At 42.2% G+C, this 22,749-nt stretch overlaps 1 protein-coding gene across 2 annotated transcripts in view; it reads left to right on the top strand.

Moving 5' to 3' along the window:
* Nucleotides 1-22,477, top strand: part of LOC147029115 (uncharacterized) — a 31,304-nt gene extending 8,827 nt beyond the window's left edge. The window contains exons 3-5 of one of the 2 annotated variants that reach the window (XM_085876195.1): nucleotides 17,130-17,264; nucleotides 17,404-17,529; nucleotides 21,293-22,477. In XM_085876195.1, coding sequence (XP_085732321.1) covers nucleotides 17,130-17,264; nucleotides 17,404-17,529; nucleotides 21,293-21,342 — 311 coding nt within the window. In that variant the 3' untranslated portion in view covers nucleotides 21,343-22,477. Of the gene's footprint in view, nucleotides 1-17,129; nucleotides 17,265-17,403 lie in introns of both variants that reach the window. The other variant, XM_085876194.1, reaches the window with a different exon arrangement.
* Nucleotides 22,478-22,749: the final 272 nt, after the last annotated feature.

Here is a 22,749-nt window from a genome sequence, read left to right on the forward strand (position 1 = left end):
GATCTGCTGAACTCTGTTGATTATAGGGTTAGTCTTTCTGGTAAACGTAGCAAGAATGAGAAGGAGAAACACATTATTCAGGCTTTAAGTATCCTTGGTTCAGGTATTAGTTTTCTTCCAAATGACCCATCACAATTAGTTAATAGACTGTTATTGTTGTTAGGTAGTAAGAAGGCTGGAAATAACAATTGTTTGAATGAAGCATCAGCCATTTTAGACCAGTTGATGAACATGAAAATAATTAATAAATCTCAAGAAAGACATTTTATCTCATATTAAATAAGATGAGAAGCACAATCCTGAGTTTTAATTTCACAACAAGCGACCACACATCTTCATTCCCATACCCACTTCAACTTGATCCATCAAAAGAATATGAGGAATCTTTGTTGTCCATGAAAACTTATAATACCTTATTTAATATAACTGATAAAAATGACAAGTTTAGTTATAATCCGGGAAGTGGATACAAAACGATAACAGTCTCACCCGGAGCAAATGAGATTTCTCAAATATCTTCCGAAATTGCTCGTCTTATGAAAGAACAGGGCGATGAAGCAAAAATATTGTTATAGACATTCAAAAACATACTTCAAAATCAACGATTAAACTTAAAAATAACTACAAGGTTGATTTTACAATAGATAATTCATTTCGAGAGTTATTGGGTTTCTCCTCAAAAAAGATTGAAACTAATGGGATGTTTAACAGTGATAATGTCATTCAAGTATCCTCAGGAATAAATTCGGGATTAATTCACTGTGATTTGATTGATGGTGCTTATAATGATGGAATTATATAACCAAATCCATTTGGTTATAAATTCAATATTGAACCCAAAATGTGGTTTATCTCCCTGTGTCAGGAAAAACCAGACACAGAGTAAATTTTAGGATAACCGACCAAGATAATCGTATGATTTCTTTAAATGGAGAAGTTATATCCATCAGAATTCACCTACGTGAAGTTTTCCAAAAAATAAATACGATGGTTATTGTGAGGAAACACGAGTTGGGAAAATATAAAATAATTACAGGGGATGGGATGTTCCTTTCCCCATACTACAAGGGTGAAGGTATGTATCTTGGTTGAGGATACGATTAACCCAAGAGACAAAGGGGTGTAGGACATCAGTTTAAAGGAGATGGGATAATTGATACTTCAATGGGTATCGCTTCAACTATTCTTCAACATAAAGACCTAATTGGTTCAACTGCTTCTGCTGTGGGAAATGAAGCAGGTGCTGTAAAGAGCATAAAAGATGCCCAAAAGGAATCTCATAAATTACAAGAAATTAAAGAAATTAAGAAAGGCAAAACTCAGTTTTCCACCCAAGAACGACAGAAAATAATTAAAATACTTGGGTCAGGGTTTCAAATGTTTTATCATCTTTTTTCCGAAATAAATACAAGTATGGAAGCAATTGATAGTATCTATGATTTGGATGATACTATTATCATCTCAAACTCCACTAAAAAAGAAGATTACTTCAAGGTAAATGCAATAACTGGAACAGACTGGAATGCAAATGGCACAAAAAGTTTTCAAATAAATAATCAACAAACTTATTTGAATCTATCGGATAGTTTCTTGTGTAAATTTAAATTAATGAAGGCTGGGAATAACACAAACGCTAGACTCTTAAATGATTTCTTCTGGAAAATGTTTGATAGTGTGCGTTTGTATATTGGAACACAAGAAGTTGAAGCAGTTGATTATGTCTCTGCTGTATCTGAAATGATGAAATTTACACTATATACTAATCTTAAAACTAATCTTAAAACAACTAATCTTAAAACAGAAGAGATGTTGAATAGACGACTTAACTCAAAGAAACCACTCAGTGTATCATAGCTCAAAAGAAGATGTCAACACGTTAAACTAAACCAAACCACTTACACGTGGAATTTGGGTGTTCTTGAAGGAAAGCCACGATATCTGTGGATCATTTTTTAAAAACCAGATGGCGATACTGCTACTGATAAGAATAATGCATTGAGTGATAATGCTAAGGTGAAAAAAACTTTGTGTTTCTCCAGATGGAACATTATATCCACGAGATAGATTGGAAATTAATTGGGAAGAAAATGATTATGCTGAAGCAGACAAGTCTTACCAAAAGGTATGTGAAAGTAATGGAAATAAAGAACCTATTTTGGATATGACAGCATTTAAAAGTTTGTATACAATCTATGCGACCTGAGTGCTCAAAAGGAAACTATAAAGTCTAATCGAGTGGATACTTCCCTATACATTGAAAGAGGAGAGAGTGAAGAAGTTGATGCATATTGTTTGCTTTTGGAAGAAAGAGAATTTCAGATTAATATAGATAATGGTGTTATGATTAGTCTCACATAATTTTTTGTTGAATAAATGAGTGGCAAAGTACCAACTGGGGTATATGTTAATCAAATCAATCTTCATAAACTATCATCTTGTGTTCAAAATCAAAAGCCTTGTACGATTAACGTGAATACAATTCAGAGAAAAGGTGCAGTAAGAATTGATGTTTTGCTCACAAGAGAACACGTTAAAATCTTGAACGATATTGGCTCACTTAAAATTAAAATGACAAAACCAATGTTGAAAAAATATTTATTTAGAGAGACGAGTGGAGAGTTTCTCCCATTTCTAATTCCTTTATTTGCTGGTTTAAGTGCGGTTGGAGCATTGACGGGTGGTATTTCAACAGTGGTGAAAACTGCCAACGAAAGGAAGGCTCAACTCTGGGTTCAAAAATAATTGGAAAGACATAACAAAGCCTTGGAGAAACAAATTAGTGGAAGTGGTGTAATTGTAGATTTTGCTGAAAAACTTGGTCTGTCTGATAAAGCGAGATTGTTAGTTGGAGATATGCTTTCTTCTATCGCACAAGCAGGTGTAAAATTAACAAAAAGAGGGAATGGATTCTGTCTTTCTAATAAATAAATGAGCATTGATGAGTGGTTTAAAGAATTTGGAAAGAACACAACATCAAATTTACAACTTGTCACATATTGTAAGAAATTAAAAATTCATAATGTGGTTATTTGTATGAGATGAATTTACAAACGTGCCTAAACGTACAAAGAATATTATTATGAACTTAGAAGATAATAATGGGAACGGTTCTCATTGGGTTTGTATTTTTAATAGTCAAGACAAATATTATTTTGATAGTTTTGGACTTCCACCACCTGTTGAAGTCATAAAATTCTTTCAGAATGGTGTTTATCAAACATTTAAAGTCCAAGAATTAAATTCCAAGTGTTGTGGTCAATTATATCTTTATGTGTTATTTCAACTCAACAAAAATAAAAATTTTTATGACATTATTTTTAATCTAATATAAATGACATGTTGGGAAAGATGGTTCTATCTTTGGTGTATCCCAAGAACTGGATATTGATTTATCAAATTATTACACAAAGGCACAGGCTGAACGACATAAATTTAATATAACCAAAATTATTAATATGAAAAATGCTTATAAATTAAAAAATTATCCAACCCCGACTGACGCGAATGACTTGGTGAGATTAAGTGATTTATCACAATATATATCCTTAAATAAAACGGCCGTGTGTTCCAAAGATACAGAAGTGTTGATTTTATCTCCAGGTAATACAGAATTCACAGTTCGAATTAAAATATATTTTTATAAAGAAGGGCGTATCATTTGTATGAGAATAGAACAATGGGGGTATGATGTGAATGACTTAGGGTATAATTGTTGATTTAAAATTGACCTAAAAGACCTGGAACAATTAAATCAAGCTCGTAAGGAAGAATATTATCCACTTGGTTTCGAGAATGAGTTTTGTGGAGCCACGATTAGTAAACAACAAATAAAAGAATTTAATAAGGGTAAATATCATAATGGTTTTGCCCGAGTTTATATCATGAAAACAAAAAACAGGATTATATATAAGAAGTCGGGAAATACAAAATTATTTAACTATGGGGAGGAGTTTCGTGTCATAATATTATTCCAACATATATTTCTAATAAATGATGGCAAGAAGGCTTCAAGAAAATTATCATTTCTGTGTCCAAGAATACCTTCAAGAAAAGGGTATTCGGTATTTTAATAAATATGTTCTACAACATAAGAATGAGGTATTTTCAATAAAAGATTAGCATTATGCTGATGTTGATAAACCAACAACTTTGGATTTAATTAGAATGTTAAATAATGAAAAAAATTATGAAGTTAAGAAAACGTTAGGCTCTTTTCGAAATTCCTAAGAAATTTTTTTTGGTTTCCTGTTGTAAAAAAAATTATTTTGGATACAGGAATAACAAGAAATCCTGATGAATATATGTATGATATTCTATGGGGTGTAAGTGATTCAAGGATAGTAATGGACGAGGAAGAAGTTGAGGAGGAAAAGGAGAAGAGAGAGATGGAGGAGATGGAGGAAAGGGAGAAGGAGGATAGGGAGGAGAGAGAGAAGGAGGAGAGGAGGAAAGAGTGAGACTGAATAAATATGGAAACCCGTGAGATGAAAAAAAGATTTGAGGTATTACAGAAAATAACTCAACCCACCGAGGAGGAAAACAATGAATTGACAAGTCTAATTGCAATACTTTCGATAAGACTATTGTCATCGGCAAGATATTGATTTTAATTCAAGTTTTTCATTTTTTTTTCTAAAATAAATGGAGGAGAGAGTAATGATGTTTCTAAGGATTCTTTATGTTTTAAAAATTAAGATTCAAATGTGCATGTTGGAAACTAAAAGGGTTTTCGCACTCTGTAGGAATTTTTCTCCAAAATAAATGAGTTATTGTCTCAAATGTAAAAAGAAAACTAAGACCAAAAAATTTCATATTTTAAAGGTAAAAATAGCAGGGTTATACAAAAAGGTATATGTTCGGTGTGTGGTTCAAAAAAAAAATCAATTTATCTCCAAACACAAACTTGGAGATATACAAAAGTTTTTATCAGGAAGTAAATTTACAACTACTGGAATACCAGGGGAATTACATTTACCATTGTATTCTTTCTGTGGTCCAGGCACAAACTTGGATAAAAGATTTGATGAGGCAGACAATCCTAAATCATGGAGTAAGCCCATCAATAGGGTTGAAGAAGTGTGCATGAGGCACAATATTGATTATGGGAATACCACAACTTTGGAAGAAAAGCATGAAGCCGATAGAGAAATGTTGTATGATTTGTCTCTGATACAAAATCCAACCTTGAGAGAAAAAGTTGATAGGTTCATCGTGAAGAAGATGATCAGTGCCAAAGTGAAACTTGGACTTGGAAATTCAAAAAACTTAGAGGCTCTAATGATATCATTAAGACTGAAGAGCAATTAGCTGATGAATTCATAAACCAATATTCACAAAGTTTCGTAGAAGGAAGGTTTATTCCAAGGAAGTTGATTATATCTGGTCTGCTGATTTGATTGAACTCAATAATGATAAGGGGTACAAGTATGCTTTAACCGTTATTGATTTGAGGAGTGGATACACATGGGTTGTCCCTTTAAAAAATAAAACAGGTAATAAATACTCTTATGTTGGCCTTTTCAACAGATATTTAATAAAAGTAAGAGAAAACCTAAATAATTGTGGATTGATGAGGGCAGAGAGTTTTATAACAAGACATTTATGAATTTTCTAAAAAATAACAGTATTGCATTATACAGTACCTTTAATGAAGAAAAGACTGTTGTTGTTGAACGTTTTAATCGTACCTTAAAAGAGAGATTATATAAAAAATTCACACAACTCGGCTCACAACTATGGTCATCTTTTATTCAGGATATTGTGGATAAGTATAATGACATGATTCACACACGTCAACGAATATGAAACCATCAGAAACATTTACAAAATTAAAATATGAAAAAGAGATTAATGTCAGAAAACCTAAGTTCAAAGTTGGTGATATCGTAAGAATATATAGGTGGCAATCTCATTTTGCATCTCATCATCATTTCGCTGCAAACTCCACACTTGATGAATGTAATGAATCATTACCGACTTTTCCCACCTATGTGAACATTAACATATCCACGATTATCACTCCTCAAAAATTGGGGAAAATCATCCAAGGGCTGGATATTTCCAAAGCTTCTGAAATCGATCATATCCCTGCAATTGTCCTGAAAATGTTCTTGCCACAATTGTCTGATCCATCCAAATATCAGCCTTCTTCCGATAAGGAGCAAAGTATTTTAATTGATAATTATCAATGAACAGATTGTCACTTTCCTGGAAGACCACATTCTCCAAACTGATGCTCAGGGTGGATTCCATCATGTCCAATCAACTTGTGATGTTCTTTCCCTCATAACTGAACACTTCAACCAGGTCCAAGACCAGTGTGGCGAGGTCAGACTTTTAGTCCTTGTCATCTCCAAGACTTTTGGTAGTTTGGTATAAGGGTCTCATTCACAAGCTCCACTCACATGGTATTCCTGAGCATGTGGATGCAATAATCTCAGAACTCTCACAGATCGACATTTTTGTCTGGCACAAGGGTCAATCTTCGGCAGGCCATATCATTAATGCAGGTGTTGCCCAGGTCTGTGATCAGGCCTTCTATGTTTCTTCATTACAGACATGATGTGCCAAACAATATTTCATCTCACCTACCCATTTATTTTGACGATTCAACCCGATACAGAACTTATCCTTGTTTCCTGGCTGCTTCACTTCACCTTCAACCCAGTGTCAATCTTGGCTGCTTGTATCGAGCTCTCTGATATTTCCTTCCTGAGGCTTCACCCCACCTGTACAAGACCACCAGACATTCAGTCATGGAATACTGTGGTCACATCTGGAAAGATGCTTTGACTCGTCTTCAGTCCCTTCTTGACAGAATTCAACGAGGAGTTGTTAACTTGGTCGGCCATGAACTGGCATCGTCTCTGCAACCTCTCTTGGGTTGATGCTTTGTGGACTCTGTCTTTTCTGCAGGTAATATAATGGAAGATACTCAGGTTTATGAATGTGATGAAGACCCTCACCAATCCTGGCCAATAAATGAGGGGAGTCAACAGAAGATTCTCGAATATACGGTTTATTGAAGTTGCACAGCACTTGCAAGCGGAGCTGGCACAGGGACCAACCACAGCAGTCAGACCCTGTACCACACTAAAGGTTACACTCCAAAAGTTTCATATATAAAAACCTATTCCTTGGCGGAGAAAGCAAGCAAAGAAAGAAACGAAGATGCAAGTGGGATCCCCCCCCCACCCCTGCGGCCCTCAGGGAGAATTAGCCATAACCACATAGGCACATGTTCATAAACAGAACCAAAACCCCTTTGTAGTTCGACAAGAGTTGTTGCCACTCCACACTGGAATCCATAACAGCCTGCAGACACTGCTCTCTGGCAAGGCCATGGCTGGCTTGTTGATAATACATTTTAACACATCATGAAGCAAATTGTAAAACGAGGGCAAAAGCTTGGAAACACAATTTGAAGCAACCAAGCCAATGGTTTGAATCCAGACACCTGGTTAATGCAATTACTGAATGGTTAAATGTTTAAATCTGGACAATATGTGGCCAATCAATAGTCGTACCTGACATTCAGACCTGACATGTCCCCCTTGGCCACATTTCTGGCCATATTTTGACATGAAATGACATAATTTAAATATTCTTGAGCAAGGGAAAAACCTCACCAACAACCAATTCGATTTTATAGCCAAAAATTAAATTTATAAAACCCCAAATGATTATATCACCCATGATCACCATACCCTATTCCTGGAGGAGATAGATATGCATTACACCAGTCCAATTAACAATGGCAGTGAACACTCAGAAAATACAGTCGAGGCACACCCCTTTGACCTGAGGGGAAGGTAGATTTTGGCAGGCAAGAACGTGGGCTCGTTGCTGGGTTGAAGGTGATGAAAAGGATCAGAGAGGTGACCCAGAGTCCCAGCCGAGTTTGGCCCCTTGTAGCAGCAGATCGTGCAATCAGGTTTGAATCTTCAAAAGAGCTGTGCATGTTGGATGCAGTCACGGTGGCTGCACAAGTCGCCAGCCGCACCACTGAACACATGTTGCAGGGGACTCGCCGAGTGGCTGCCAGGCCTTCGTTGTGCATCGAGGCAGCCACAGCAAGTGCACGATGTATTTGCAGAGCAGCAATCCGCGGTTCCACGCTTTCCTGGCCGGTCTGGCCTCACAAAACGGCGACGTCAGTTCTTGCCCAAGCTTCTCCTCAGTGGGTTTTTCTCTTTCTCACATTGTCCATCTTATCTCCTCAGGAAGGAGGTAGTTTCATGATCACGTGTTGAATGCCCAATCACCCAAATATGGGTTGTCCCCATCGTCCAATCTTTTGGTTGAAGTTCTTCCAAAGCTCCACGAGACGAAATCGTACATTGCTTCAAAAACTGCTTTCAACACTCCGAAACAAACAAAGCATCAATCAAACACCAATCATTAAACTTCATGGGTTCATGTATTTCCACAAGACTGACATAGGTTCTTACAAAATGCATTCAACTTGCATTATTTGTCATATCAATATTTTATCCCTTTCCTTGTTTTTTTTTTTTTTTCCAAAACAACATGCTAAAATATACAGAAATCTCAGTTGTACATATACTCAAAACATTCATCTCGTTTGCTATTTCCTTTTAAAAGCAAACAGTCTTTATCAGGGTTCCAATTTGTAATCAATAATTCTTTTCACCAAAAAAATATTCCATTATCTATCCAAAAATATGAAAGTTAGCTCCTTCTTTCAAGTACCGAATCCAACGCGATTCGATTTTTCACAGTCACCATTTTAACATTTGCAATCATTATATCTGCTAAACAATCCACAGTTTCATTCACAAGCAGTTCCAGAGAAACTGCCTTTATTTATTTATTTTCCCAGCTAACTTCGGACTTCCGTGCTGATGAAAGATGGTCAAGTCAGTGTTAGAAATACCTCAACTTACTTATGTAAACGTACAAGAAGTACAACTTGATAAAAATTATGCACTTGTCTAATTTATCAGAAGACAGATAACAGAGGTAATATTTAAATTGACTTGTAGTGTCATTGCACTCTTTTCAATAATATAATTTATTATTATTATTCCATTTAATTGATTTTATGATTGCTGTTGGTCTCACCATTCTTTATCATTCTGCATTATGGTTATGTAAATACCATGTGTTTTTTTTTACTTATAACTTGATTTCTAATCTGTAGTTTAACCAATCTGTTGATCAATTTAATAACAGAGACCCTTTTTCAATATTATGTAAGTACCTTAACTTAATATATTATTATCTTGATTCAATTCTCAGTAACTTTTTCCTATCCTCAATTAACAGATTATCAAAGTCCTTAGGTAAAGGATTCTCAATTTGCAATCTCAAAACAAAAGTTCATATTAATTATAATTAACCAAAAGATACATCATGGTTCGTTCCCATTGAGTTCTTTTCCCCCAATTTTCCTATTTTTATGAGCTTAGTCTGAAAGTAACTAACACGGTTTCCATACACTATCTCCATTTTTTTATGTATTTGACAACCAATCTGGTAAAAGGTGTGTGAAAATTACCTTTCTGATTAATATCACATACAAACATTATCATGAGTATCACTTGTTGGTCCCATTGACCCTAAGATTATCCCCATCACCACCATTACAGGTCAAAACACACTGGTGTACCATGTCTAGGTGTTCGCAAAACATTGTGCAGATCACACCTGTGTGTTCGGTTATCATAATTCACAAAATAGATTTCCAAATAATTCAAAGATAAGTTATTCACAGGAGTAATTGAACATGAGTAATTCACAGCAATATCACTTTCGTCACAGAGTGATTCTTTTGGAAGTCTTTCACGGACTCTCAGCTGCGCAAACCCCCTATGATGAGAGTTCCACATCGTTGTTGTCGTCATGGCGTCATTCGAGTTGCCGAGCTGCAGATTACACTTTGGCTGCAGACCATCCATTTTGAAAACAGGAACTTTGATAACATTGTTACAAAATTTCTCCAAACAGTTAAACAACACCAAAGGGTAACATTGTTTCATTTCTTTGTTTAGCCAATCTCTATCATCACTCCAAAACTCAATCAACAGTTAAATCTTTGACGTTGACCATCTATCCACTTCTCTCTCACCAAAACAGTACACATGCTGCAATATCCTCTACGGCGAGGATACGGTGGCCGTACGCCCTCTGAATTGACAGAAACATGCGGCGGCCGCAGAGAAACTGAGGTGGCCTCAGGGTGGCCCTACGCCGTATGGCTATATTTTACAGGCCGTAAGGTCGCCGTGGAATTATAACGCTGAGTTATAACTTTTTCATTTCTCCGTTCACCGTAGAAATTCGACAAGCCGAAACAAAAGAACTGGTAAAAAAAAAATATATTTAACCCTTTCGTTACCGTCCGTCTGGCCGCACATTCACCTTAGGGTCCCCCTGCGGTCGCCTTGCGGGCACCTTGAGGCTACCTTGCGTCTGCCTTGAAAATTTTATGGCCGCCGCAGCGACGCCCTAAGGTCACCGTGCGACATCAAATCAAAGACCTTATGGCACCCCTACTTTTTCGGTCTCCACGATTTCTAAATACGCCGTGCGGCTACCCGAAAAATAAAAACATATGTGACTGCTACATTGTGTGACCGTGGAAATACTGCGGCCGCCATATAATTGCTCTTGGCCACAGATTTTAGAGACCCCACGGCCGCCGTGGAAAATGTGACCAAGGCCTGAATACGTGCTTGCCGTGTGTGTGTGTGTGTGTGTGTGTGTGTGTGTGTGTGTGTGTGTGTGTGTGTGTGTGTGTGTGTGTGTGTGTGTGTGTGTGTGTGTGTGTGTGTGTGTGTGTGTGTGTGTGAAATAAAAGTGCTTGCTTGTTGAACTGTTTTCCCGTTTCGTTGCATCCTTTCCTTCGTTTGAAAGTTCCATCTTGCATCACGTAAGGGATTAGTAGTGGGTTTAGACACCCAGTAAGTAATCTGAATCGTCGAGGTCGGCGATAACTCCGCTCGGTTATCCCCTTAGCACGGAATGAGCCGCTTAAGCCGTTCGTGTCCGGAGCCGACCTGCGGCGTGGTACAACTCCTCGGTACGCTACCCACGCGGGTACTTAGGTATATCGACATTCGGCGATTCACCATATTTCGCGCAGGTAGAATGCGGACTGGGTTGTGGTGAGGTTAAACCCCCCACCCGTGACTGGCTCCTGGCAGTAGTTCCAGGAGGGTCATGACTGAATTGTCCGTTCCGGTGGGCGACGCATCGCGATTTGAGTTACGTGGCCGATCGCACACCGGGCGGGCGAAATTCATAACACTGGTGTCAGGAGTGGGATTCAAATCCACCTCGGTCTCCAACTAAATTTACGGGGATCGGACCAGGGGTGTGCGAAGCAACCCCCCCCCCCCCATTCCTTCCAAATTACGAGCAAATCTAAATTAATTCTCTTCCGAGAAATAAGATGGAGTTTCAAGGTGAACGGGTGCTGGGGGTAGAAATGAATATGTGAAGTAATGTAGAATACATGGTCCAGGAAGGAAACCCCGAGCAGGAATTTTTTTTCAATTTCAAGGAATACAGGAACAATTTTCCCCCCAACCGGACCCAGAGTTCGAAATGGGCACGGCAGCGGCCGCGGTGTATGACACCTCCCCTCCCTCTCTCCGCCAAAACCCCCCGATCCTGGCCGAATCGGCTCAGCTGAGTGCACCCGACATGGCCCAGCTATGCGCTATGCTGGTGGCAATGAATGCGAAAATGGATGCAAATGCGTGTAGAATGGAAAACGAAATAAATGGCATGACGCAAACACTGCGGGGTGAGATGCAGCAAATGGTGCAATGCCTGCAGGCGGGCATAATGGTGGCGCCACGTGTGGGAGCGAACAAGCTGGGGGGGGGGGAGTGCAACGGCTGTCTGGCCCGCGATGGAAGCGGGGGAGGACAAACTAATTCGGGAGACGTGTTGGGCGAGGGTAGTGACAGAGAAAGCAACAGTGACGGTGACACAGAGGGAAAAATTAAGTGGGGTGACTGAAACGTGTAAAACGAGACACGTAAAGACGAAGGAAATAGAATTAACAGAGACACGGTAGATAGACCGAATTGAGAATGAATTGAATGGAATGAAGGAGGAAACAAAGACGAAGATCCAGGAAGAAACTAATGTGCATCAGGTGACTGAGTTGGCAGAGACACGGGAGATAGAGGGTGAATTAGACGGGGTGAAAGGAAAAGAACACACACACACACACATTAAGGTAGTGGAGGACCATGAGGGTGAGTTGGCGGACTGTTTAGGGACACGGTGTGAGCAGCTGGATAGCCTCCTTCGGGAACGGAGGGAGACACTATTCTCCCTTGAAGCGAGTCATGACCAGGTGGGTTCGGCCGTGTCGAGCGAGTTCGAGGGGGCGAGGGCTGCGGACGGGTGCACGAGGAGCTTGGGGTGTATAGAGGCCCCGGAACCCCTTGTGACACCAATTCCCAATGTGAATGTTCCGGTGTGTGTTCACGAGTGTGGCGAAATGCATGCTGCAACGCGCACATAGCGTGGGTGCAAGGGCGTGTGTGAGAGCGACCGGGTGGGTGACAAAGACCCCGTGTGTGGATGAGACCCCGAGTGGGAGTGAAGCCCCGTGTGTGAGTGGTGTGATTGCGAGTGTGTTGGAGTGTGTGCCTCCCAGCACACCATGTGTGAGTGGACCCACGTTTGCGAGTGAAAGGGCATGCGCGAGTGAGCAGCCGAGTGTGAGAGGGACAACGTGTGTGAGGTCACTCTATGTAAGGGAGATGACTGTGGGCATGCGCGAACATGCAGCCGCGTCTCCCGGTGTGAATGTAATGGCGCGGTGTGCGAGTCTCATGACACACAGCAGTGCGTGGGTTGAATGGAGCTTGAGCACGAGAGTGCGATGGAGACGACGGCGACAGAGGGAGAAGGGCCGAGTAGCGGCCGTAGTTGTAATGGGGACTGCGCCGGATTTATCCAGCAGCGAGCGTGAGGTTCGTGTCGTGCAGCGCACGAGGCCGCAACGTGCGCGCCTGCGTGAGTGAAACCCAGTCCGGAAACGCCAGCGGTGGATGTTGCCAATCCTGCGGACGGACAAAGGGTAGGCTGGATAACGGATTTGGACCAGATGGGTTCTCCATGCGAGCATGTGTGAAGCTCCAACGGGCAGAGCACATGTGTTTGCGTGGGGAACCCCTCGAAACGCGAGGCTTGTTTTTTATGCGCAGGGTGACCTCATGGCTGCACGTATGGTTGGAATCCGGATGGTACCATCCAAGAGGGACGAGGTACGCGAACAGCTGCCATGACGTCACGGGCAAGGTGCGCAGGTTGCAAGTTGCCGCACTGGTGCTGCGCGATGGAAAAAAAAAAAAGTTGAGCAAAGCAGGCCTCGCTTTCGGGTGAACAGGATTCCCGGGCAAGGGGTGGAAGACCCCCCTGCCTGGGCACAGGATGGAACGAGTTAGGGGGATGGGTTAGTTTCGCGAGACCGGCTCCATGTGGCAGGGGTAAGTCCTCATGGGCCCCGTGGAATGGATTAGTTAGGGGGATTTTAATGGAGATATAGGATGGAAAAGGGGATATATGAAGACAGAGACAGACTGTGGATGTGTCAAGGGGACGTAGCTTAGCTACGTAGTGTTAAATGGAATGTGCTGTAGTTTAAGGGACGACGAGGGAGCACGAGTTAGTTAGGGGAAATAGTGAATAGGATGGCAGAAATCAGCGATGTGAGTTGAGAATTGATGGATGGGAACATGTTGAGTGAGTGAGGCCAGCGAGCCTGTGGGTATGGAGGGAATGTGGAATGCATGGTGCAATGAGTGATTGGGGGGAGGAGTGATTCCCGCCCAAGGGACCCCAGGGTCAGTGTAAAGTGAGTTCGCTGGGTTAGTTAAATTGACAAAATGGAAGTCGTTTTGCTGTTGGTGGGGAAGTAGGCCCGGAACCCGTTTGAAGGGGTGCAGGAGCCCTGTTGACGGGCTGGGAGTGTGGCTGTGAAAGGTGAGTATCGCTGAGTGGGTACCCCGGGCACCGGGCAAGTCGGCCGCGGTAGGCCAATTGCCCATGGGGGGCCGGGATAGCGTAGCGGGCACAGGTGCGCCCGCATGATGTGGGGGCCCGGGGCGCGATTGGCCACATGGGCAGTCGTGGGCACGCGTGACCCTCGAAATGGGGCCCTGAGCGCCAGCCTGCCACGTGAGCGTTTCAGGGGAGTCGCCATGGAGGGCACTCCCCAGTGTTTAGGGAGCTGGTAGGCTCGGAGGCAGTGTAGTGCCCGGGGGTGCCATTGTTAGAGAATCGGCAGAGGGTAGTGCCTGCCAAGGGAGCCACGTGTCCCAGCCACGAAACCGTGCAAGGACACGAGAAGAAAATTAGAGGGCATGGCCCGGAATTTGCGAGGACACCAACACAGGCGACGGGAATCTGGGTTGTCAGAACCAATAGTTTAAGCGAGAAGTGCTTGTTGAAAGCCCCGGGGTAGTTAGGTTAATAATTGTTAGGGTAGATAGGAAGTGTACCCCTCCGCACCATCCATCCCTTCGCTCTCGTTGTGGGCCGCTGGACCCACTCTGAGAAGATCACTGAAATCCGAGGTTGGCCATCCTGAGGCTTGAGTTGGGCCTCGACACAAGACGCTGGCTCTCCCTTATTCCTCTCCAGGAAGGGAACGTAGGGGTGGGAGTAGGCTCGGTGACACGATAGGTTAGCCGAACAAAGATGATAAAGGGGGTTATGGGACGATTTATAGAAGGGAAGTGAAAATGAAAATAAAAACAAAAAGAATAAGTTGGGGCTAAATTGGTTTTTGACAAATTAAGGGAGTGGGTAGTTACAGAGACAGGCAAAGTCGATAGGTTGGGAGGGAGATAGTCAGGTAGGTCCGAGCCCGCCTTCCGAGTGGCCAGCACCACCCCACTCCCTTCACCAACCTCCATTTCAAGGCAAGGTGCTGGCCAACTTCATCTGCTGGCTGTGTTACTTCAAGGCCTGTGCCGGTCATTTCATCTGCCAGCTGTTTGCTACAAGGTCTGTGCCGGCCAACGTCACCTGCTGGTGTTTACTGCAAGGCCTGTGCCGGTCATTTCATCTGCCAGCTGTGTTTGCTACAGCGGCCTTATCATGCCATGCCTTGCCTGTCCACCTTTGCCATCCATGCCGACTGCCCTCGTCATCTTTTGCCCCCGTTCTGTTTTGCATCTCCCCCCCTTTGGTTCATTGCCATGTGCGCCAGGATCATTACGCAAGCTGCAAGTACTGCACTGTTGGCAGCTACAACACGGGCCTGCAGTGGCGGCCCGTGCACCGTTCTTTGTTTCCCTCCATCCATTCATCCATCCATCCATAAATCCGTTGTGTTCATTGTGTGTTATTAGCCACTTGAGCTGGCACGGAGACTGCGTTGCGCAGCTCATGCGCCGTTATGTTGACTGCGTCCATGTTAAAAGGGGAGGGTCCTGGACTGCGTTTGAGCAGCCAGCCACGTTCCCTGTCACCTGCATTACTTGAGCCAGAGACTGTGTGCGAGCAGCCTGGCTCCCTGCTGACTTTTGTTTTTCTCTTTGCAGAGTCCATTGATCCTGGGCCATGGAAGAGTGTAAATTATAAGGTTAAGGTGTTAAGTTGTGTATTGTGTATGAGTGCGCCCCCGGCATGTGTGTCTTAGCGCCGGCAATTTATTTAAGTCGTCCGTATGAGTGGGTTTGTTTAGTTAGTTACTCAGCCCGTAGGTTATTTATTTTGGGGACACAAATGCACTGAATGTCGCACTCAGGGATCCGAAGGAAAGACTTATTAGGGGAGAACTACACATGATGGCACACGAAAATTCGACGACTCGGGACGACTCTGTAAAAAGGGGAGGGGGTAGTGTTGCTGCTGTGGAAATTTTGAATAGACCAGAAAGGTCCTCAGGTTAGATATATTGATAAGTTCATGTGTAGTTAGTCCACACCCGTTGTTTAGAGGGAATATGTGTGATTCATCCGGGTTGCGATGCTTTGAGTTAGCCATTTTTCTTTCTCTATCGTTATTTTGGACCAATAATCCCCCAACAACTCAAACACCGCCACCTTCGCCTCTTAACCTCCACAACTCCATCCCGCAAACATCGCTTCACCACCATTCCCAAGCAACGCCCGCCAACAACCAAACCACCACAGCAAACCCCCCACCACCTTCGCCTTTCTCCTTCCACAACCATCCACCACACCACCTGTCAACACCGAACGTCATGCTGTCCAGGGCCCATTCGGTGATTGTTTCCGAACGCGTCGAGCCGCGAGTACAAATGGATGCCTTTACGGGAGGGAAATCGGATCAGGAGAGGCTCACGCCCCTTTTTGCCCGACCAATGGCTAAACGTCGGGTGGCGTGGCCCCACCTCCAAGCACGTTTTGATCCGCGAATTAGCATACACGCTCCTCCCCCGGTCTAGAAAGAGGCGAGCACAAGGTGACTCGTGTGTGAGTGTTGGGTTGTGCTGAGCTGTGCGGTGCTGTGCTGGCTGGGCTGGTCGAGTGAAGACGAAGGTCGTCGTTGAGGTTGTCTTGGAAGGAAAACTTGGATTTTATGTGTTGTATGCGGCAGTGGCAGTGCCAGTTCGATCAACACACATAAAAATCCCCAAACCGGAAGTCAATGCGAGAGGTCGCAAAATTACAGTGTGGCTTACAGACACAAATTTATGGTAATACCGAGTCGAGCATGCAGAAATACTTCGCTCTGAAATGGTTGTGACACACATGTGCTCGTATATACTGTGTATATATATATATATATATATATATATATATATATATATATATATATATATGTATATATATATGTATATATATGTATATATATGTATATATATATATATATATATATATATATATATATGTATATATATATATGTATATATATGTATATATATATATATGTATATATATGTATATATATGTATATATATATATATATATATATATATATGTATATATATATATATATATATATAATATTTCTATTTCTCGTTGTAAACACCTCAATTCATCTCCTATACTGTTGGCAGCATAAGGGAGCCTCGTTCTAACAGCGGAAGTGATGTCCATTGTTCACTGCTTGTTGACCGGATTTATATTTGTCAGTGTTTTAAACTTCATGTCTTTCATTATTTTCAGGTGATGTCGATCCTGTAAATGTGGAATCCAGACAACAGATGGATGCATCTGTCTCAGAAACTTTAAGATATCATTCCATAAAGGAAGATTCAGATGTTCATTTGACAAATGGTGGTACTGTCTGTTCTGCAACAGGTGAGCAGAAACCTTCAAAATGAACATTCAATCTTTTGAATTGAGGGTTTTTAAAAAAAAATTTAAATCGTGGAATATTTTGCATTTCGGGTTTTACCAAAAAAAACGTAAAATAACTTCTTGTTCTTTGTTTATGTAGAACAATCAAGAAGTCCGATTGGACAGATAAGGTCCAGAAGCAGCTTGACAGTGAAGAAGATGTTTATTTTGAAGCAACAATCCCAAGAACAAGACTCACGACCTTCAAAATACAAGTGCACATCTGGTGAAAACAGCACAAAGATCAACATTGAGTTAAACAAACCCAAAAAGGTTATGGAAAGGCAAGTGCATTATAAGTGTAATATCTGCAGTGTAGATTTTATTTCAGTGAGAGACATCAAAATACACATGAGGATCCACAGAGGAGAACGCCCACACAAATGCTCTGTCTGTGACAAAGGTTTCTCTCAAAAAAGTGATTTGAATAAGCATATGAGGATCCATACAGGAGAGCGACCTCACAAATGCTCTGTCTGTCATAAGGGTTTCTCTCAAAAGGGCCATTTGAAATTGCATAGAAGGATCCATACAGGAGAGCGACCTCACAAATGCTCTGTCTGTGATAATGGTTTCTCTCATAAAAGTGATTTGAATAAGCATATGAGGATCCATACAGGAGAGCGACCTTATAAATGCTCTGTCTGTGATCAAGGTTTCTCTCGAAAAAGCTGTTTGAATTTGCATATGAGGATCCATACAGGAGAGCGACCTCACAAATGCTCTGTCTGTGATAAAGGTTTCTCTCATAAAGGTAATTTGAATTTGCATATGAGGATCCATACAGGAGAACAACCTCATAAATGCTCTGTTTGTGACAAAGGTTTCTCTCATAAAAGCAGTTTGAATAATCATATGAGGATCCATACAGGAGAGCGACCTCACAAATGCTCAGTCTGTGATCAAGGTTTCTCTCGAAAAGGTCATTTGAATTTGCATATGACGATCCATACAAGAGAGCGACCTCACAAATGCTCTGTCTGTGATAAAGGTTTCTCTCAAAAAAGCAGTTTGAATAATCATATGAGGATCCATACAGGAGAGCGTCCTTACAAATGCTCTGTCTGTGATCAAGGTTTCTCTCGAAAGGGCCATTTGAATTCGCATATGAGGATCCATACAGGAGAGCGACCTCATAAATGCTCTGTATGTGACAAAGGTTTCTCGCGTAAAAGTGATTTGAATAAGCATATGAGAATCCATACAGGAGAGCGACCTCACAAATGCTCTGTCTGTGATCAAGGTTTATCTCGAAAAGGCTCTTTGAATTTGCATTTGAGCATCCATACAGGAGAGCGACCTAACAAATGCTCTGTCTGTGATAATGGTTTCTCTCAAAAAAGCAATTTGAATTTGCATATGAGGATCCATACAGGAGAGCGACCTCACAAATGCTCTGTTTGTGATCAAGGTTTCTCTCAAAAATGCAGTTTGAATAATCATATGAGGATACATACAGGAGAGCGACCTTACAAATGCTCTGTCTGTGATCAAGGTTTCTCTCGAAAAAGCAGTTTGAATTTGCACATGATGATTCATACAGGAGAGCGACCTCACAAATGCTCTGTCTGTGATAAAGGTTTCTCTCAAAAAGGTCATTTGAATAAGCATATGACTATCCATACAGGAGAGTGAGCATGGATGAAGTCAGATGGTGGGTGTCCGGTCTGGATTTGAAGATGAACTTTGAAATGTGGTTTGGCTGAGAGTGAGAACCAAGAGTTTAAGTGACTGAACCTCTTCAAGCGGGTTGTTGAGAAAGTAGATGGGTTTGTGGTTATAGTTCTTGGGGGGGGGGAGGGGGGAGATTGGGGCATAGAAATAGATGTTTGACCAGTTTGTGATTTTTCTCAAGGTCTGAAGAGAGGGAAGAGGCTGCTGTCTTGTCAGGATGAGGGATGTCGTGGCAGAGAGTGGTGTTGTCAGCAAAGAGACAATGGGGACTTTCCACAGAGTCAGTGAGATCATTTATTAAGATTAGGAGTAAGGTGTGGCTGAGAACACTGCAGTGGGGCTACTCCAGCCTTGACAAGGAAAAGAGAAGAAAGGGTTTGTGGAAGCAAGTGAAGGAAAGTCAGTAATCTAAGAATGGAGTTGGCTTTGGATTTGACAGGCAGACAATTTGGAGAGTCTTGTGGAAAATAACTCAGTTTCCACACAGTTGATCGATCAGCATACCAAAGGAGAATCTTTCATTTTGTAGAAAGGAGGAAGAACATTCAAGGATTCACTGATACATTTGAATGGACTTCACCGAAACAGAAGTAATCTGTAATCCCTCTGATACACAATTTGGCATTCCAAAGGAGGGTGAGACATTTGGCAATTCAACTTGGAGATGAGCTGATCAACTCTCGTCCAAAGAACTCAAAACTGCAATTCAAGATACTTGGGGTGGGAGGGAGAGAATGACACAATTGCGGCAAAAGTTTGCAGTGTTATCAACCAGGTCACCCTGTTTCTCTGCAACGAGCAAGACCTTTTTTCATAATAAGATATTGCTTTTAAAAATATGTAGGTCAAAAAAAGGGAAGGGAAACATTACTTTTTAATCAAAAGGGAAACATTACTGACAGTCAGTTCGACTCTTGTGCAAAAATTAAATTTATAAAGTAGCAAAAACAATTCAACAAGTCAATATAATTGAGAATACTTGAATATACAGTAATTATTATTCTTCGACAAAAGACCACATCGAAAGCTCAAGATATACCCAGAGAGGAAGGATCCCTGGAAGGATGTGTATCATGTCTCATAGAAGGCCTCCACCCATTGTTGGGAGAGTAAAAGCAGCATGTGCAAGGCAGAATGACCTGTTCTGAATCCACATTGATGATTTGAGAGGAGGCTGTTGGAGAAAAGGTTTCATTTTATGTAAACTGTGATGGATTCCATGACCTTGCTGATGATTGGAAGTAAGCTGATTGGTTTGCAGTTAAAGGGATTCCATTTTTGGAAGTGTAAAAAGGACAGAGAGAGGAAGTGCAAGAGCAGCACAGCATGTTTTAAGAATATGTGAGCTGATGCCATCTGCTCCAGTTGCAGAGGAAAAGTTACTAGAAACTTCAAGCTCGGGTTGCTGGAAACTTTTACAACTTCTCAGGATGAAAAGACACAGAATCCAGGAGCTGTTCTGTTCTTGTGTATGGCAGCTTGGCTGCCAGGGAGCTCTTATTTCTTGGAGCACAGCTGTGCCCCTCTACGCTCGTACACATTTCGCCAAACTCGGAAGGATGACAGGCTGAGCTGACCCCAACTGGTATTAATTCTGCATCCAGCGGGGCTCGAAATCAGGACCCTAGGATCCTAAGCCAGCCACCCAAACCACAAAAGACAACACCAGGCTAATTCAGGAGCAGTTTGTTATGACTGGGTAAGGTGGGTACAGAGAGAGTGGTTGGGGGGTATGCAATGTTTTGAAGAAAACACAATGGTTTCCATAACCTTTGGAATGCGTTCAGACTCTGACTCTCACGTGTCACATGAACCTACTCTGCTGCTCTTATGGTCCAGGAGCTGAGTTTTTGAGTGCAAAAGTTTGGCTCGGTGCTTTATGGGTAATAATGTCTGGGGAATTCAAATATGCTTGTCTTACAAGTGGCAACCCTTGATGAAAATTGCACATTTCTTTGTGACCATGGCCCACTCTTTTCCAACAAAATTATTGGGTCAACCAACCATAAATAGGCATGCCTTGATTGATTTTTATCAATCCTACAATTTCCCTACAATTCATTGTAATTACAAATTACCCAACAATTCATAGTGTCCTTTTAGACAATATAATCACAATTTATAAATGGCAATCTGTCAGTGTGTCTCATCCATAACTCCAAAACCATAAAACCTCGCAGCCTGAAACTTTGCATGCATACCAAGAAAAGTCCAAGGAAATGCAAGAGCAAGGAAGTGCAGTTGGGTGCTGAGGTTAATTAAAACACCCCTTTTGAAGATAATTAATGGCATTATTTAATTATATCTTTCATCAGGTGATGCTCAGCCACCTCGCTCTCTGGGTCTGAAGGTGTTTCCTGGGTAACCTTGCTGGAGTCTGAAGCCGCCATGTTTTTTGGCTTGTTCACCCACACCTTGACTTGGAACAGGCCGCAACGATTTCTTAACGATTAATTCCCCCCCCCCCAAAAAAAAACACACTTTCTTCACTCTTATCAAATGCCTGTTCATCATTGCTATGAATTGCCATATACATCACTTTTGTAAGTACTATAGTTTTCAAATTAGGAGCATGGAGCGATTTCATGCATTATATGATAAGATTTTCCACGATCAACTCTCACTGACTAATTAAAGTATATCATTGAAATATTATTTCAGTTTTGAGGATCGGATATCATCCGTATTAAATGTGTCAATCTGTTGTGAAATCTGATAATTAAAAGAAACTAGTGCGTGCCCTTATGTGCGGCCCCGTAGTTGCGGGCCCGTAGGTGCATGCCCGTACGTGCGTGGCCTCCAGGCTAAAACCGATGAAGAAGAACGATATCAAACCTTGAAAAGGCACATACTCAGGTCCCCAGCGTCAATTGTGACGTCATATCAAACGAAGAAAAAGAAAAGTTGTGACGTCAATCGTGCAAAAAAAAAAAAATTGTGTACGTGCCCGAAGGTGCGTGCTCATACGTGTGTGCCTGTACGTGCGGGCCTGTAGGTGTTTGCTCGTACGTGTGTGCCTGTACGTGCGGGCCCGTAGGTGCGTGCTCGTACGTGCGGGCCCGTACGTGCGTGCCCGTAAGTGCGGGCCCGTACGTGCGTGCCCGTAAGTGCGGGCCCGTACGTGCGTGCCCGTAAGTGCGGGCCCGTACATGCGTGCCCGTAGGAGCGTGGCCGTACGTGCAGCTTCGTTCCTTCTCTCTCGAAAATGACAACTGGATTGGGGCATTGTTTCAATTAGATCGGACCAACCGTATCATAAATGGCCATAACTTGGGAAACACCTGGGAAACATACTCAGGTCCCCAGCATCAATTGTGATGACAGACCAAACGAAGAAGAAGAAGAAGAAGAATTGTGCCGCCCCCTCTCTCTCGTCCCCCCCTCCCTCACCCGCCATCTCTTGCCCCCTCTCTCCCCCTTCCTCTCTCTCCCCTCTCTCTCGCCCCCTCTCTCGCCCCTCCTCTCTCCCCTCTCTCTCGCCCCCTCTCTCGCCCCTCCTTTCTCCCCTCTCTCTCTCTCTCGCCCCTCTCTCGCCCCTCCTCTCTCCCCTCTCTTGAATTGTGACGCCCCCCTCTCTCGCCCCCTCTCTTGCACCCCCTCTCGCCCCCCTCTCCCCCTCCTCTCTCGCCCCTCTCTCTGTAAATGTATTCACAAATGTCTACCAAGCACAACAATTAATTAAAACCTTTGGAAAAAAACAGCTTTCAAACCCTTGGGAAACAGGGGTTTCCCTTGGGAAAATTCAAACCTTGGGATTAATGAATAATTTGAA

The sequence above is a fragment of the Eptatretus burgeri genome, chromosome 4, assembly GCF_056783735.1.
Source record: "Eptatretus burgeri isolate ZD-2024b chromosome 4, Ebu_testis_v1, whole genome shotgun sequence".
Taxonomy (NCBI): Eukaryota; Metazoa; Chordata; class Myxini; order Myxiniformes; family Myxinidae; genus Eptatretus; species Eptatretus burgeri.